We start from the raw sequence: 17,754 nt of genomic DNA, 5'->3' as shown, positions 1-17,754 counted from the left end.
TGGGGGGCATGCTGGTGGAGCTGGCACGTGTGTTGTGTTATGGTGCAAGGGGGAGGTGAGGTGAGTTGGAGGAGGGGGGGGCACTGGACCCAGCCAGCTGAAAGATGGGGTCAATGGACGCTCACCATCCCCTGCCATTATACCATAATCCTGCCTCGCTTTTCTGGAAAAACTGAATAGCACTAGAATCACTGACTCAATTTTTGGATCTCATTTTCATGACAAAGCGATTGTTCCCCCTCTGCCTCCACTGTTGCTGTTTATAAATGTGGCAAGGTGGGGATATAAAAGGGACTGGTGAGGGGCCACTCAGGCATCGAGACCTCAGGGGGACGACCACTTAACATCATCAAGGCTTATCCCACATACTATATCCAAGATGGGCAGGGTGAGTAAGAGAACGCAGGACTAACATTGACACTGGCTCAGGTAGCATCATGGCAGGTAGATGGTGAGTAAGAGGGTGTAGAGTGATACAGTGGACAAGGACAATAACTGCCAGAGGAGTAAGTGGGGTTTAGCAATGTTATGCCTTGAACAAAAACCCTCTACACTAACCTGGAAAAAACCTAGAATTTGGGATGCGGTTACATTCATTTTGGTTTACAGAGCTGCAAATCCAACTGTTGAAACTGTTCAAATCTGCATTTTAAGAGCTAACTGCTGATTGTTGGAGTGACAGGGAGATACAGAGGAATAAGGAATGTTAACCTGACTGGCCAGATCTCCTGTCTGTGGTACCAGCTGTTGAGGGCTTGAATCAGCTGGGAGTGAAAGTTGCACTGACCATTGAGGCACTGACAAAATACTGCCAACAGAATACTTTTCAGGACTTTCACATTTCAGAAAAGCTTATTTTTTTATTTTGGAATAATGAAACTGAGAATACTGTCCAACGGACACACTGATAGGAGACAGCATTGTCATTTTGAATTCAAATTGGACATTTGTGAACTGAGCCACCCATTGCAGTCTGTGACAGAGAATGTGAAATGATCTGACGAGAGTTGAGAGTGGCATTTGGTGTCATTTGGTGTCCTCCAGATTGTCTTCTACGAGGATAAGAACTTCCAGGGCCGTCGCTATGAGTGCGACAGCGACTGCTCAGACTTCCATGCCTACCTGAGCCGCTGCAACTCCATCCGGGTGGAGAGTGGGGCCTGGGTGGTGTACGAGAGGCCCAACTACATGGGCTACCAGTACGTCCTGACCAGGGGGGAGTACCCCGAGTACCTGCGCTGGATGGGCCTCAACGACCGCCTCAGCTCCTGCAAGATGATCCACTTTGTAAGTCAGCCATTGACTGTTCTTGTCTTCAGTGTCTAGTGGTTCTTGCTGGGATCTAATCACCTCAAAGTCTGACATCTTTTACTGAATGAGCTTGGCACTACATTCAGATCTCTCCATTAACCCCTAACCTGCACAAACCTATGAACCTGAGGACTTCTAAAACTTGTGCAGGTCCATACATCTTACAGACAGTGAAGTCAGGTGATACAAGCAGAGCCACAGCGAGTGCCGGGCAGAGTGAAACCAGCTGATGGAGGAGTATAGGCATGTCATTGACCATGGTGTTGATGCTACTGGTGACCGCAGGGCTCTGTCAATGGTGATCAATACCAGGGTCATTCTATTTGTATGATCAAGCTATAGTACAGCTCACATTTGCCCATCAGCTGACCCACTACCAGGGGGCAGATTCAGACACACCGCTTTCATACAAAAATCAATCCATTTTGTACTAGCTGTGTGTGTACAGTTTTGTACTATTTATAATGCTACAGATGAGTAAGTTAACAGACAGCAAACAATGAAAGTCAAAGTCAGAGGTAGACCATATGTATGAAGACTATTTCTGCAGAGAGAGACAGAGTCTGATCATATACATGTGATAAAAATACCTTTTCCCATTTTGCTGGATGTGAATCTCATCTCCCTATATATCCCCCCTTCCCCTTTTCTCTTACCCCACATCCCCTCCCCATTCTTCCCCAACCCCCTGCACTAACCTCTCCCCTTCCACCTATCCACCTATCCTCCACCCGTCCTCCATCCAAACTCCTTCCGTCTCCCACGCTTCCTCCCACGCCTCCTAGACCAGTGGGACCCAGTACAAGATGCAGCTGTATGAGAAGGCAGACTTCGGGGGCCAGGCCTTTGAGGCCACGGAGGACTGCCCCTCGCTCCTGGAGAAGTTCCGCTGGAGGGAGGTCTACTCCTGTAAGGTCGTCGACGGCTGGTGGGTCTTCTATGAGCACCCCAACTACCGTGGACGCCAGTACTTCCTGGAGAAGGGAGAATACCGCAAGCCCGGCGACTGGGGTGCTGTCAGCCCCGCAGTCCAGTCCTTCAGGCGCTTCACCGAGTGATTCACCCTCCATCCAACCAAGCCCCTATACAAACAGACCCGCTGTGATCAACGACAGGACATGACTCTGTATTCGACGAAACCTTTCATTGGCAACTTTGTGATTTAGAACTGAGGTCTCACTTGAAATAAAAACCTGTCCACCAAGCAGGCGGTGACAACGATTCTTTGGATTTTCTGTTGTGTCAGTTCGTTAGTGTTAACTTTCTTGTGCGTGTTTCAAGCATACCTGAATCATCATTGGTAATTGCTTGATATAAGTTACAAGAAGCAATTCCCTTCTGTAGGATTCAATCATCCACAATTAAGGGTGCAATGAAAATTACAAAATTGTTTGGAGCTCTTCTTTGAGCGGTGCATATCGGACCTGAGCCAAACTATTTGAATCCTCTCTAATAATTCAAGCTTATTTGCTCATCCCTGTCTGAGATGCCTTACATTTGGAATTCAGACTATTTAGACTCTTCAGTTTAAGTCCGTTGTTCCACGCCTGCTGAAACCGTCCCAGAGAAACACAGGCCACTTTATCCCAGCACAGGTCTGAGGTCCACAATGACAGGCTGAGGGTTGAGATGAGTCCCAAAGGAGAAACAGTTTCCTCCCCCACCAATCAGGAGCACCGCTGGTTCTTCTGGGTCTGTCAGCTCAGAGCAGAAGGAGTGGAGCATCAGAGGCCAAGGCACTGAGGTCTAGAGATGGCAGAACACACAGGTTAACTATTCAGTATCAATTCAAATGCATAATGTGAGGCTGCATGTACAGTGAAAGTGCACTAGGTTAACAAACTATAGTTGTTATGCAATCTGTGTATGTGCCTATGAATGACTGCAGCAGCAGGAGGTCCAGTAAATGTGAACTGACTGTGTCCAGAGTGAACTCCACACTGCTCCAGGTGGTCAGGTCTATCACGGCAACACCTGGTACACCGTCTGAATGCAGCCAAACTCCACCCACCACAACCAACTTTTCACCAATCACATGGGCAGAATGGGAGTACCTGGAGGAGGGTACAGAATATAAACTCTTATAGCTTTTAGGCTCCAAATTATAATTTTGAAGGTTTCTCAAGGCTAATTTACAATTCATTATCATTACCTTGCTTTGCTTAACTTTTAAGTGGAAGCTACAGGCTAAGCCTTGGATTTTTGTTTTGATGAGTTGAAATTTTTGTTATGCTTTGAGTAGCTCCAGACCTGGGAACAGGCGGGGGCTGGACCTCTAGTCTTTCCCAGCAGAAGCCTCTGTCGGTGGGCCTTAGCACTACTGTGTCGCCTAGTGGCACTCCTCCTGTCCCCAGTCCTCCAAACACCACCACCCCTCCCTGGTATGAACATGCAGAGTGGGAGAGACGGGCCTTGGGTGCTGTGCCCTCTACTGGGATCTGTAAACACACACACACACACACACACACACACACACACACACACACACACACACACACACACACACACACACACACACACACACACACACACACACACACACACACACACACACACACACACGTTGATTACAGCTGCGGAGAGATGACTATGAGGAAATGTTTTAAATGCCATCAGTGTGACTGTGAAATAAACTTATTCATGTCAACGATACACATGTGTAGGAGCTCAGCCAACCTCAGTCCAGTGCTGCTGGTCTAGACACAGGAAGTGGCCGTCACCCAGAACTGCCTCCGATTCGTTCCTTCCACCAAACACAAACAGGAAGTCTTTGCCTGTAGGGAAATAAAGAGAAGGCTCAATCATAGCTCCTTAGACCCTTTACATTCACACACAGTAGAGAACTGTGTAAAGTGGAGAGCACTGGACAGATTTATCTAAATGGGATAGTGGATGTTCCACTTCTGGATGGCCAAGATTCCACTTAGGAGTGGATTTGTTTTCTTCCAGTCAGGGCTATTGTCTATCAACTAGGCGAGTCAAAACTCTTTATTGTTTCATTTCCAACTTTCAAAAATGAGTTCCTGTTTTAGCCCGAACACCTCACCGTTATGGCTGAGCATGGTTGCACTGTGCCTCCATCTTGGCTGTGGTGGGTCATCCGTAAAGGCCATCTGCTTTACACAGAGTTTCACAGTATCTTGGTCCTCAGAGCCAAGAGAATCAGGTGGAGCATCGGGGTCAAGGCTCACTCTGAGAAGGCTTCTGATTGGGTTGAGCGGAGAGGAGCGACCTCCATATACCACAGCACCTCCTCCAGGGAGGGAGGTTACAGTGTGGTAGAGCCGCACACCTGGAGGAAAGAAACAGAATAACTCTGTGTTCAGACTGGAAGCGAAAAAATTCTGTTGAAAACGTAGGGTAAGACCAAGAGCTTTGACCAGTGGAAAAAAGGCTAATCAGAAGCAGCAAACCCACTTACCCCAGTCTACTGAGGGTTCCACACAGGCACATCTCCAGCCAACCTGGCCTCTGAGGAGGACCCTAGTCACCGCCCCCCTGCCTCCTCTGCTGGAGCCTCCAGTGAGCAGCAGCTGCCCTGGGCCCAGAGAGGTGGAAGCCATTCCAAGCCCTTCTATACATACTTCTTCTGGCATGGGCCTCACACTCAGGGCCACGGGGCTCCGGGACGGGCTCATGGACGGGATTGGAGATACTGAAGCAAATAATAAAAAAAGAGGGTCACAAAAACAATCACAAACTTAGTAAGGACATGCATACAGACTTGCAGAGAGCGAGTGTCAAAAAGCCATAAAAAGTGTTTTTACATGAGGAGAATGAGATATAGCGATAGCTACCTGGAGGGTGTGTGAGTAAGGCCTGTGTAGTCAGAGAGCCTCGAGATGCAGTGAGGATGAAGTAGTGCGTACATTTCTGGTGCCACTCCTGAGGGCGGACAGATATACAGACTCTGAAGTACCATTCTGTATTACATGACTGTAAACTATTATGTGATTTTATAATGGTCTACTACAGAGAGCAGCCACAAGTCACAACCTCACAAAATAGGAAGATAGGGATACAATTCAACAGCTAACCTCGTACTCATCAAAGGGTTCCAGACTCTCCACTCTGCGTCTCTCCTCCTCGGGGACCAGACCCAGGTAGAAGTCATTCATATCCAGACACACACACTGCTCCCAGCCCTGAAGACAAGAATCAGCCCGAAGGTTTACTAGGATACCATGACTCAGCCTGACTACACATCTGAACTTGCTTAAAAAAGTATATATTTTTCATATTCCCTGATTAATGTAGGCAATGTCCATCATGGAAATAAGAAATATGCACATCCCTATTGCATATATGAGATTAAAGTGGTTACGTTACACTTAACTAACAGTTACAAGATGCAATGATAAGTACACATTGTCCTTCATCTAGAGTCTGCATACTGGCCTTGTCCAGGAACCTGTGTGTCTGTGCAGCAGTGTCTGGGTATTGTCGAAGAGCGTGTAGAGTCGAGTTCAGTTTCAGGAAGTGATCTTGCATGATACGGCCAAAAGGGTCATGGGGACGGATCTGCTCGTACATTACGAAGAGCGAGTGGGGCAGGAGCTTCGCTGCCCAGCCAATGACAGCATCCGACCTGGATAACACACAACATACAATTACCATCATGCCATACTTACATAATCACTCACATTAGGGCTGCAAGATTATGGCTAAGATGATAATACTGATTATTTTGCTAAATATTGTGACCATGATTATTAGCCTTGATGGTTTGAGGAACAAAATAATTGAACTTCTTTGAACCTTCTATCAACTACTTGCAACTTGTGGACATTCTAAAACAAATATACATGATTAATTATGCAGCCCTAGATAGACAAGTTCCAGATCTTACCATTGTGTTTCCATGTAAGTAAGCACCACTTCAGAGAGAAGAAGGGTAGGGGAATCCCAGTCCAGCCCAGCCCCACCTAGAGCCTCTTCCACCTGGGACTCCTCTCTAACATCCACCCCTAGTAGACGGTACTGCCCACTAGACACATACACAGGGCCTGAGGACACACAAGCAGACATGTACATATAAAACGTAACTGTATGGAAAACGCAGTCCAGACAAATGTAAAAACAAAGGTTGATATTTCTGTAAAACATCTCAGTGAATCTCAGTGTTTGTGTTGAGCATGGATGACATGGCTAACCTGTGAGAGAAGGCAACTGGGAGTCCAAGTTTCCCCTCAGTGTAATTTTGGCACCGATCAGCGCAGCCTTGCGTCGGGCGACGTCGGGGAAATCCACCTCGAACACAACAGCTCTGTCAAGAACTCCCTCCTCATGCAGGCGGAAATACAAAGAGTCGAAGCCTGCGCCCAAAGACAAAATCTACAAAAAAAGAAAGGTAATGATTGAGAGAACGAGAAAGAAAAAAAAAACAATGGGAAGAGGTATGAAATACAAGCTCCTTCAGTATGCACACCCTCTGATAACTTGCACTACCAATGTAATATAAATCCCTACCTGTCTCCTAGGGCAGTTTTCTGTAATTTGCAGAAACCTCCTCACACAGTGGTCCACAGCCCTCCAGCGCACGTAGTAGCCCCTAAAGCAAGCACAAACACCCAAGACCTTCATTTGTACAACATCTTTATCTTTAATGTCACTGTGTAAACACCTGCCACATTATAATTCCCCTCCTCATTGTATTGTAGATTATGTGTGTGTGCAGGGTAAATAAAAAGGCTGTAAGGATTGCCGGTGACCCTGCACACCCAGGCCAGCCTCTTCCAAAAACAATCCTATGGGAGAAGCAACCGGTCCATTAAGACTAGGACTACTTCTACTACTACAATTTATTCTTGAGGGTTGTCACCCTGCTCAACCAGCCCTTCTAGGACTCTATCCCCTTACACCCACATAATCCCAGGTCTCCCCCACATCACCTGTTATGGGACTGGATAGGAATCCAACTGCCGTTACTGTTTAGTCCATCAGTTATTACTACATTAAGTGTTGTTTGCATGATGCATGATCTTTGCATGCTGCAGAATGCTCAGATTTCAATCCTACTGAATGCAACACTCAAATGGTATGCTGTTAAAGTGCAATGCTGGACTCTCTCAACCCCCCTCTATGGCTGCAGCCTCCTGTATGCCACACTGCCTGAAGCCAGTAGTCTATTGTGTGTCCTGCACTGACCTGTTGATGAGTGGGGCTCTCCTGGCCACTTTACAGACAAAGTGTTGGAGGAAGGCATCCTGGAAGTAGCCTTGTGCTGCAGCAGACACCTTGCTAACCACACTGCTGTCGTTGGTTCCCTGTACCTGGGTCAAACACAGCAAATCACAGTACATTATAACTGCAACTGACTGTACTTTCAGTTCTCTAACACGTTCGCTTTTACCTTTAGCTTACCAACATGTCAGGTTTGGTCAATTCTGAGAGTCAAAGTCAGTGAAGAAATAAACCTTACCGCCGTGTCCTTCCCCTGCTTCTGCTTCTTTCTGTTTGTGGTTGGCATACCGATAGCTGTCACATCACTTCACAGGTAAATTCCAAAACATACTAATATCAGATATCATATTTCACTGAGCAAAACAATTCAAACAATCCTGCACATGGTAAAGACTTCCGGGTGCCGGCAGGTCATATCTGCGCTCTTGCGCTCCCTGGCGGCTCGGATGCCAAGGTAAATAGCCCTGAGTCAAACGCTCTAAATTCCACTTACGATTCTTTTAAAATGATTAGTTTATACAGTAGTAATGTATGAATACAAGGCTTTAAATTGTGGCAACAACATGCGGGCCTGGGCCTAGATTATAATCTTGATTAATTGTATAAAGTAAAAAAAACAACAAAAACTTCCGCCACCGGCAGGAAAAATAGATTAATAATGGACTACTGCAAAAGTAATACATTTAATAGACATTTCAGCGCGTGAGCAGTCACACTAGGGATCATTGAGGAATGCGGTTCTCTATGACAGAGAACTGACAATGCGACACTCACTGCGCCTGCGCAAATTTACAGGAAGTGTTAACATTTCTTTTCCCAGCTGATAGCCAAATTGTCAACAGTCAAGCCTTCGGGACCTCCGCTACTGAAACGACGTTATTGCCCTAGGTAAATATCTCCGTTTTATCGAACTAATAGATACACAATAGTTATATGTAAAAGTATTAATACCATATTGAATGGGGCGTCGAACCATGACTCAATTTTGTCTCATCCGACCTGACTGGTCGGAGCGGAGTCCATTTAGCACAGCACCAGTAACGTACGATAAGGGTTAGGGCTGGTGATTACATTATTGTGTAGATAACAGTCGCTAGGTGGTGGAATGATAACTGCCCTCTCTACAGTCACCTAAAATATGACCTTTACGTGTGAGAAATGTGTCAAATGAAGAATTTGCTGCAGTGATGGACGATCAGAATTGTTGTCTATGAGGCGAGAGACAGCAATGTTAAATGCAGCATCCTTGTTAAACTCCAGCCTCACATTGCATGTGACACAGCTGGGAATGGGGGACTATTTCTCAGACATAGCTCTCATTCAGTCAACATAGAATAGACATTCATGGCCAGTAAACCGAAAGTGATGACACTTGTGCATTGTCTTCCCTTGATTTCTTGTCAAATCTGCCTCTCCTTATAAAACCATAGGTAGACTTTACAGAACCATTAGAGGAGGGCCTTTGTTCCTTTGAGAAAGAGAGAAGAGCGTATGTAATGTAAGGCTTTTGGCACCAAAACAAACCTCAGGCCCTCACCAAGCCTTTTGCTTCTTCCCTTCACACAGAGAAAACACAGAAACAAGAGAGGTGAAGAAGTCGTTGGTGAGATTTGACTACACTCTGTCTGAGAGGCAGCGTATCCCAGAAGCTCCCGTCCCCACCCCAGGGAGGAGGCCCAGCCCCCCTGCCGTCTCCTGCTCGGGTCGGTATGAGCTCCAGAGGGAGTGGAGGCCGCTCCAACGGCACACTACCCCAGACCAAGATCTGCCAGTTCAAACTGGTGCTGCTGGGAGACATGGCCGTGGGCAAGTCCAGCCTGGTGCTGCGCTTCGTCAAGGGACAGTTTGACGAGTTCCAAGAGACAACCATCGGAGGTGAGGATGGAGAAATGTGGAACGTGTGTGTGAGTGTAGGGGAAAGGGGGCAATCGAAAGGGAGGTACTGGGAGGTGAGGAGGAGAAGGAGATAGTCATGAAGGAAATTTCAGGAAAAGGGGTGAGTGGAGGAAGTGTTGAAGGAGCCTTTGTAACCTGTCCTAATTTCCCTTTGCGTCCAGCTGCATTCCTGGCCCAGTCAGTGTGTCTAGATGACACCACAGTGAAGTTTGAGATCTGGGACACGGCAGGACAAGAGCGATACCACAGCCTGGCTCCCATGTACTACCGTGGGGCGCAGGCCGCTATTGTGGTCTTCGACATCACCAAGCCGGTATGGTTTAGACAGATTATGTCAACAACATCTGATATTCTATATTTCGCTCAGGATGGTCAAGAGTTTGTCCCCCAACTGATGAATACATTCCCATATTGATGTATATTTCATGCACAGCATCCATGACCAGATAGCGTTCACTCCCTCTAGCTCTCTGCCTTGTTTATACTTGTGTGTTGATGTTTTATCTTACCTTGGTCCTGTGTTTATGTAGGAGACTTTTGAGAGAGCAAAGGCCTGGGTGAAGGAGCTGCAGAGACAGGCCAGCCCTAACATTGTCATTGCCCTGGCTGGGAACAAGGCTGACCTGGCAGAGAAGAGACTAGTGGAGTATGAGGTAATGCACTCTTCTCCAGCCATTGCAGAGCAATGTTGTTGTTGTTGTTCCAAATTCTCCATTTTCTCCATAGCCCAATGGTGTTGACACATGCCTTGTCTATTAACACAGAAGATTAGTTTGCAACACAGTTTTTACCTCTGCCAACAAAGTTGGAAGGAGGTTATGTTTTCACCGCTGTCTGTCCGTTTGTCTGTTAGCAAGATATCTCAAAAAGTCACAAAATTTGGCTGAAATTTGGTCAGATAGCCCTTGGCCCAAAGACCAGTTAATTAGATTGACGATGATACGACGATTTAACCCATAACTATTATGCTGTGTTCATGTGCTTGTGGGAAAGTCCAACATCCGGGACTTCCACGTCGTCTGCCACACAGCATTGCATTCATGTGCAATTTTATTGAAAATCAAACCTGGAAGACAAACGATAAACAAACATAATGTTACAGAGGCTGCAGCTTTGCAAGCTGGAGAATTATTGTTCAGCGTTGGCAGTTGGCAGTAGTTGTAAAGGAGATTAATTAACCATAAGAACTTTATTAGTCCAAAGCTTGACTTTTCAGCTCTGCTGAGGGCTGAATTTAGGTTTTTTCAATGTGGTTTGTGGTTTTCCAAATCCCTAACAATGATGTATTTGTATTTCTTTGTGTGTTGTGTTGTAAAGGAAGCCCAGACCTACGCTGAAGACACTGGCTTGCTCTTCATGGAGACTTCTGCCAAGACAGCCATGAACGTCAATGAGCTCTTCCTGGCCATTGGTGAGTGTCTGTCTCTTCCCACACTTGTTATTTACGTGTAAACAAGTGGCACAAGGATATGATTGGGATTAGACCTTATATTAGAAGAAAACGACTAGTCTACTAGAGACTATTGTTACTTCTGACAACCTATCAGTATGATTGACATGCCAAAATATTTCCCTCCCTCCTCTCAATGAAGCAAAAAAGATGCCAAAAACAGACACCCAGAACCCTACACACGCAGCACGACACCGGGGAGTCAACCTCCAGGACCCGGATGCCCACTCTACCCGAGCCTGCTGCGGTGGAAACTAGAGTCCCCCCACCCTGCTCCGCCCTCCACAACACCACCACGGCCCTTCAACCATCCTGTGTCCTTCAACCAACCTGCGGGGCTGGGCCAGACTGGGGGGGGGGGGAGACCCAGCCTGCACTCACCCACCATACCCCTCCAAACCTCCACCTGCCCTCCAGTCCACCCAGACAGATGGCCTGAGAGAGAAATTCAAAGCTAGAAGAGATAAAGAGGAAACAGAGAGTGGGGAGAGGTAGAGGAGAAAGACGGCATCTTTTGCACGTGTGTCTCCTCACCGCCGACCGAGAGATTCTGCATGAAGGAAATCCCAAGGAGAGATATGACAAAGGCTGAGATGGAGAGGAGGAAAAAGAAGAATGTGGAAGAGAGAGTGACAAACCTGGTGTAGTATTTAGCACTAATCGTGAATGTTTTTTTTTCTTCCCTTGTCGCACTCTGCCTCGAGTCATTTCAGTCACAGTCCTGTTTGATTGTGTTAAGGAGGCACAACACTGTCTGCAGCACCCGCTCATGAGTGGCCAAGAAAAAAAAAACAAGTCCAAGGCATTTGGAAGATGAATAAAACAAAAGAAGCCAACGGGAGAGAGGGGATTCCCAGTCTGGCTGTTTTCTTCTTCTTCTTCTTCTTTGTCGAGGCTCGCATCTGTTACCCTGCATCGCCCCTCCTTCCTCCTGAATGTGCATCACCCTTTGCTGTGAATAATGCCACATATTGTAACCCTGGAATGATCTCATAACTCCTAATCCCTCTCTTTCCTGCCGAGACTCTCTCTGTGTCATCGGCACTATCCAGACCCACACCAGATAAGACCTATGTTAGAGGGCACAGTTTACCCAACATGAGGCTGTTTGTATTTATTTAATTTATTGTCAGATGTTTTGATTTCTCTAGTGCTGGGAGCGACGCCGACAGACTGGTCTGGTCTGGTCTCTCCCAGACACTCCCCCCTCCCGCTCACATTTCTTCTCTCCACCAGTCCAGATACAAGTTTCAAAATGCGTACAAACTCGTTATGTGAGGCCAGCGTTTCCACTTAACTTTAACGTGGCTCTTAGAAGATGCTCATTGGTTAGATTCTTTCTCCATACAAGATGAATTAGTTGACCAATTTAGATTATATTCCTAGATAAAAACATTTACCCCCCCCTACAAATTTATGAACAGGTCACAGTGCAAGGTTGGCCCCAGTGCTGTGCCCCTGGAGCAGTTTGGGTTTCAGTGCCTTGCTCGAGGGCTCCTGAGGACTGATGGTTGGCACCACAGACTACAGCTCTTGATAGCAACAATATAGGCTAGATATGGAATGTAGCTAGTCCCATGACTCTAATATTGCTACGGTATGAGCTGGACTCTGTTAGGTGTAGTCAGTTACACGTCTGTAGCAGAGAACACATTGATTAAACCCAAATAAAGGGACTACATTGAACACAGAACACTTAAGTCCCTGTTTTGGACAAATAGAAAAATCTCACTTGTGAAGTAGTAGTTACAGGCGGTGATGGGGCTGCTAATTTGTGATTGGACATGTGATGATATATCCTTGATCCCTTAGAGCCACTTTCCTTGTAGAAGAACTTTTAAGGTTCACTCACTCTGCCCTCTTATGTCTCTAGATGAAGGAAAGACAGAATTTAAGGACGATAGGAAAATCTACTGAGACTTGTTATAGACCTCCATGCCCTGTAGGAGAACATGTGGTAGCACTCGGCCCATCTTGCGTTTAATGTGTTCCTCATCTGTCCAGTGTCTTAAGGCTAAGTTGTTGGAGAAAATGAAAACATTGCTATCTTTAATGCTTTTAATGATTAATATAACTTGATATGATGCTGTTGAAACAGAGTTGTGTGCTTGGTTGCTGTTCAAGGCTTGGCTGAAGAAAATAAGGAAAGGATTGGTGAAAATACAAAAAACAGAAGTGCCTATTCCCAGTTTTTTTCTTTTTTTTCTTTCTGTGAATCATGTTTGGGGCTTTCTTAGGGTGTGTGCTTCATAGGCAAAGCGCAAGACAACCATCTCCCTGACATTGGCTTGTACTATTAACCGATAACTTGGCACCCTGTCATTAGGCTATATTGGCTCTTTGTATGGTTGTAAAGAGCTCTTGTCAAATACACTGTATGTTATGTGTTATTGTCTAATTTTAATGAACGTGTATGTTGTTGATTTTACCAGAGCACACCTGTGAACCTGGATTGAAACTTTTAAGGACTCTAATCAATGTTATACATCTGTTTGATTTAAACAAATGTTGGTGTCCTGGAAAATCCTTGTTCTGCTTTATTTTTCAAATTCACAGCCATGCATATTAGACATTGTATAAGATGTTAAAAATGTGCTAAATTAGTTATAAGGTCACAAAATTGGATTGGCACATGAAGGACAATTTATTTTGACTGATATTCAAAGCTAAAATGTTTTTTTGTTTTTTTTCCCAGGACACTAACAATCAGCTCATGTAAAATTGTTTAGAATAATGAATAGCATTCACTCATTAACTCTTCAGTGATCACAAGTAAGTTCAGTGTCATGTGCAATTAAGATGACAAAGTTCATTAAGTGGAAATGGACTCAATTTCCCATCAGCACCTCTGTATAGTGTTGTTCAATAAAGCTGTGTATGGCGCCATGAGCGCAGAATGCTGATTGTTTCTCTCAGTTGCCTCTCTCAGGAGGAAAAGGTTGCACAAGAAGTTTACCATTCACACTTTATTAGTGGACAGCCATGTTTTCTCTTTTGGGGTTCTTTGCCAAGCGGCTGTACAATGGTCTTTGTCACTATGCAGCGCAACAGCTCATTAATTCAGTGGAGAAAAAAAAAGGATATTTTCAGAAATCCAAATTTTTTTTAATCATTGCCAATTTTTGAAATGACTATTTACAGCAAACAAAAGATCAAATCATACAACTTAAAATACATTTGAAACACAGGACTCGATAATCCCTTACCTAAAACAATTTTTTTTGTTTGAATTGATTAAAACTGATTTATAAAAAAACAATTATGATAACCTGAAGTGACAACACTTTCATGGCAATAATTGCCTCTTTTTATGTAAAAACTGAGTCCAGCAACAACTAAAGCTCTTTCACCCTGTACAGTCTGCCTTTAGGCATTTTAATAAAGCCCTATCTCTCCGTTCTATACAGCTCTTGGAGTAGAGCGTTGGTCTAAATGTAAGTATTATTGCGTTGTGTAAAAGGCAATACATACATAAACTAATCCTTTGTTTTACAAATCCATGTAGACAAATTGTACACTTCAGGGCAAATGACATGGAATAAGTCCACTCTGTTTGCCTCACCTCAACCTGACCCCTAATTCTCACTCTCCTCCTCCTCCTCATCATCATCCGCTGTTGTGTAGATGACCTGGTTCCTGCGTTTGATCCTGGGGGTTATGCCTGTACTGCCGGCGTCCCCCGTCTCACCGCTGGTGCGCTTGGGGATACGGACCACTGGTGCGTCCCCCTCCCCACCTTCCCAGAGTCCTTCCTTCTCTGCTGAAGGCTGCGACCGGGCCGGGGCCGGGGTAGAGTGGGAGGGAGGGGGCAGGTTCAGGGGGAAGGGGAGGCGAATAGGCGAGGCATCAGATTTGGGCTCTGGCAGAACCATACGGCCGGGGGTATGGATCTCGCCTGCGGGACAATCGGAGCGCTTGTCTCCCTTCGCCACTCCCTTTGACTCAGAACCGCTCTTAGCCTCTTCCTTACCCTCTCCTCCCTCTTCTTCCTCCCATTCGTCCTCTATCGTAATCTCATCGGGGTTATACGAACTCGACAGTCCCGACGTGTCTGTTGGATACTCGCTGGGCTCGTCCACGCTCCCTGTACTGTGCCCGTCGTCGCCCTCGTCTTCCTCCTCCCCTCCGGCGCTGCCCAGAGCTCTTCCCAGCTTGTCGTCACCCTGCCCGACCTGGGCGTAGATGTCCGTGAGGCCTAAGGTGGCGCAGAGCTCAGTGGTCTGGGGGTTGGTGCTGCAGCTGGGGCTGGCGTGTGGCTGGGGCTTGGCAGGGTCATAGGCCGGCACAGTCCGGCTGAAGTTGTCTGGAATAGCGAGCTCGCCGCTCATCTCCTCCACCACCTCCATCATAGCAGCTTCTGAAGCGCTGAAGTCCCACCTGATGGAAATATACAGTGCGCTTGAGATGTGACAGCATGAACCAAAACTAGGAGGCCCAGCAGCTGTGTAAGTGAATGAGTGAGTGAAAGAGAAGTATGTTTGAGTTAACTGCAAAGAATATGAGAGTGAATTCACATGAGCAAAGTTTCTGGGATTATGCTTGAGCTGTTGAGCCGTACGTTCAGACAGCAAAATTTTGCCTCGCCTTACTTGCAAGAATTTGATTACTTAACTTGAAAAATAAGCAACTAAATCAGCATGATGACATGCAAGCACTCTTGACACAACAGAAAGCAGCTAGGGCTTTAGTCACAGCCATTACACTGCTTGAAGCTGACTGGCTTTCAGGTGAAAAGCCAGGTGAAGAATCTTCACCTGATGCAGTATTCAAAAATGTGAAGAATTTTAACTCATGCAAATGCCTCTTTGCTTCAATTTGTGATGCAAAGTCGCCGCCATCTCGCTCCGTTCTCCACCTTCAACTGACTTTGAATGCATTCGATCCGCCTCTAATTTTATTTTGTCTTCTGTCTCATTTATGGGACAGAACATGCTGCATGTGTACCGTTCATGCAGGCCATTATTCTGCGGGGGATTCCAGGGATGCGAGGTGGTCCTCTGTAGACTGTTGGTGGCCTTCAGAATAGCCAGCCACTCTGGATCATACTCCAGACCCTCAGACGAACCTGGTCTCTCTGGAACATCCACAATCTGAAACACAAGCACGTTTCCTTGCTTACACCTGAGTCTAACCAGCTCTGACCCATGGCATATCCCACTACAAGACTCACTCTCACCTGTAAGAACTCCCTGTAGGGCAGACATTTATCCAGAGACAGGAACTTGGTTGTACGTGGGGCAGCATTACCTTTAGGCTGCGAGGAAAAGAGTATTCAGTGAGTTGGTATAAACACTAGTTTGAGTACTTGAAATTATACATACACGCAAAATATAAAAGCTCTCACCGGATGCTGCTTAAGGGCGGCGAATTTGACGTGGAGATGTGCAGAGAACCAGTAGCTGGGCTGGAGGTGGGCCAGGAGCTCAGCAGCAGCAGGACTTCCCAGTGTGTTCGACTCCACCTCCTGACGCAGAAACTTCTTCTTCCGCAGCAGTTCCCCCGTGCTTCCATAGTGGTAGATTCCACGAGGCCAGTCGTGGCTCATGAAGATGTCGATGGGCATCTGGATCTGGATGGAAATGGGAGAAAAAACACATATGAATAAACACACTTTATTTAGATAAATAAGTGGACCGTGTTTTGAGCTGCATTTCTGGAAAATAAGTTGTAGCTATGATATTCACCTGTTTTAGTTTGAAGACCTCAATATTTCGGATGTGGTAGACACTTCGCAGAGTCTCAGGGTTGTATGGAGGGAATTCATGGTGACCTGAAAGAGTGGTACCCTTGTATATGTAGTAGTGTATATTGTATATAACTTCACGAATGCTTTAGACATAATAAAACAGAAACTCACAACAAACTCACCCTTTCTGTAGTCATGTGATTTGAAGATTCCGGATAAGCCGCCAATTCTAATCCCTTTGTAGCGAATGACGCCAGCATAACCTGAGGACGTATGGTCAGATCAGGTCAGTGAGTTAATGAATGGGAGGATGGACAGATCATTCACATCCACTGTGTGCTGCTCCCTACCCAGATAGTAGATGTTGGGGGCCACCCAGCCTCCATAAGGCAGCTCCTGCATGTGGTTGGATGCCTCATGGTTCCCTCCAATGAAGATGGTCAGGACTGGAGCCTTCTTCTCTCCAGAGTAGTATCTGCAACAGAGACCGTGATGAAGTTAAATACTTAAAATGCTCTTTAAATTGCTTTTAAAAACAGGAGAAAAGCAGAGAGCAAACTTACTTGTAGAAGGTCTGCATCGTTCTGTATTTGGCTGGCACTGCCATGCACTTCATGTCTCCTTCATTTCGCACCGCCTGGAAGTCCCCACAGCACAGCAGCAGGTCCACTTTCACCCCTTCCTTGTTCTCCAGATAGCCAATTGTCTCGTAGATCTTGTCCAGCTCACCGTGACAACAGCCTTCTACTGCGATCTTCATGGTGGACAAACGGGTGAGCCGTGGACTCTCACAAGAATTGAAACTCAGAGGGTGCGGCAGTGCGCAGGACTATCCCGCCACTGAAGGTTGGTTTGTATTCTGTGCTTGTCTATGGGGCTGTCAGCCTCCACGCTGATGCAAAGTTAAGGCCAAGTGTCCTGCTACTTTGTAGACGATCTTCGCCTTAATGGAGTTTTAGTAATCACTCTGTATGGACACAAATGAAGGGCAAAACATTAGAGAGTGGGCAGGATGACATTCTTAAGTTTCCACTGAAATGTGTCAGTGGTGATAGGAGAGCCATAAAAGTAATAAATGATGCATTTGTAGTAGCGGAATATGCTTAAATTCAATTACAATGTACTACTGTAAAGTTACATGCTGCATTACAGAGCAGAGAGCATAAACTGTAGCTATAGCTACATAGTCGACAAGATGCCATACATATCGTCTGATAACGCTAGTTTA

General features: G+C 46.0%; 4 protein-coding genes across 4 annotated transcripts; 2 read left to right on the top strand and 2 right to left on the bottom strand.

Annotated features, from left to right (window-relative positions):
* The first annotated feature begins 379 nt into the window (after positions 1-379).
* Positions 380-2,385, top strand: crygs2 (crystallin, gamma S2). Its single transcript, XM_078285929.1, has 3 exons — positions 380-388; positions 1,015-1,287; positions 2,097-2,385. The coding sequence occupies exons 1-3, from the start codon at positions 380-382 to the stop codon at positions 2,367-2,369; spliced, it is 555 nt and encodes a 184-aa protein (XP_078142055.1). The 3' UTR covers positions 2,370-2,385.
* A 433-nt stretch (positions 2,386-2,818) lies between these two features.
* lcmt2 (leucine carboxyl methyltransferase 2) lies at positions 2,819-7,868 on the bottom strand. The gene is made up of 14 exons (XM_071926336.2): positions 7,733-7,868; positions 7,459-7,583; positions 6,781-6,862; positions 6,465-6,645; positions 6,161-6,317; positions 5,710-5,899; positions 5,349-5,456; positions 5,109-5,196; positions 4,733-4,966; positions 4,358-4,603; positions 3,988-4,085; positions 3,562-3,749; positions 3,230-3,365; positions 2,819-3,057 (listed from the first exon to the last, which is right to left on the bottom strand). Exons 1-14 carry the CDS (start codon positions 7,778-7,780, stop codon positions 2,893-2,895), a joined length of 2,046 nt encoding a protein of 681 aa, XP_071782437.2. The 5' UTR covers positions 7,781-7,868; the 3' UTR covers positions 2,819-2,892.
* Positions 7,869-8,300: 432 nt separating this feature from the next.
* Positions 8,301-11,611, top strand: rab5b (RAB5B, member RAS oncogene family). The gene is made up of 6 exons (XM_071926341.2): positions 8,301-8,382; positions 9,061-9,369; positions 9,552-9,703; positions 9,921-10,043; positions 10,708-10,801; positions 10,983-11,611. Exons 2-6 carry the CDS (start codon positions 9,204-9,206, stop codon positions 11,096-11,098), a joined length of 651 nt encoding a protein of 216 aa, XP_071782442.1. The 5' UTR covers positions 8,301-8,382; positions 9,061-9,203; the 3' UTR covers positions 11,099-11,611.
* A 1,952-nt stretch (positions 11,612-13,563) lies between these two features.
* On the bottom strand, positions 13,564-17,480 carry dbr1 (debranching RNA lariats 1). The gene is made up of 8 exons (XM_071926340.2): positions 17,090-17,480; positions 16,877-17,001; positions 16,709-16,789; positions 16,525-16,610; positions 16,185-16,409; positions 16,017-16,094; positions 15,785-15,930; positions 13,564-15,217 (listed from the first exon to the last, which is right to left on the bottom strand). Exons 1-8 carry the CDS (start codon positions 17,284-17,286, stop codon positions 14,416-14,418), a joined length of 1,740 nt encoding a protein of 579 aa, XP_071782441.2. The 5' UTR covers positions 17,287-17,480; the 3' UTR covers positions 13,564-14,415.
* Positions 17,481-17,754: the final 274 nt, after the last annotated feature.

The sequence above is a fragment of the Centroberyx gerrardi genome, chromosome 10 (assembly GCF_048128805.1).
Source record: "Centroberyx gerrardi isolate f3 chromosome 10, fCenGer3.hap1.cur.20231027, whole genome shotgun sequence".
In the NCBI taxonomy this organism is placed as follows: domain Eukaryota; kingdom Metazoa; phylum Chordata; class Actinopteri; order Beryciformes; family Berycidae; genus Centroberyx; species Centroberyx gerrardi.
The sequence above is the reverse complement of the archived record's forward strand: the minus strand, read 5'-3'. Positions and strand labels throughout refer to the sequence as shown.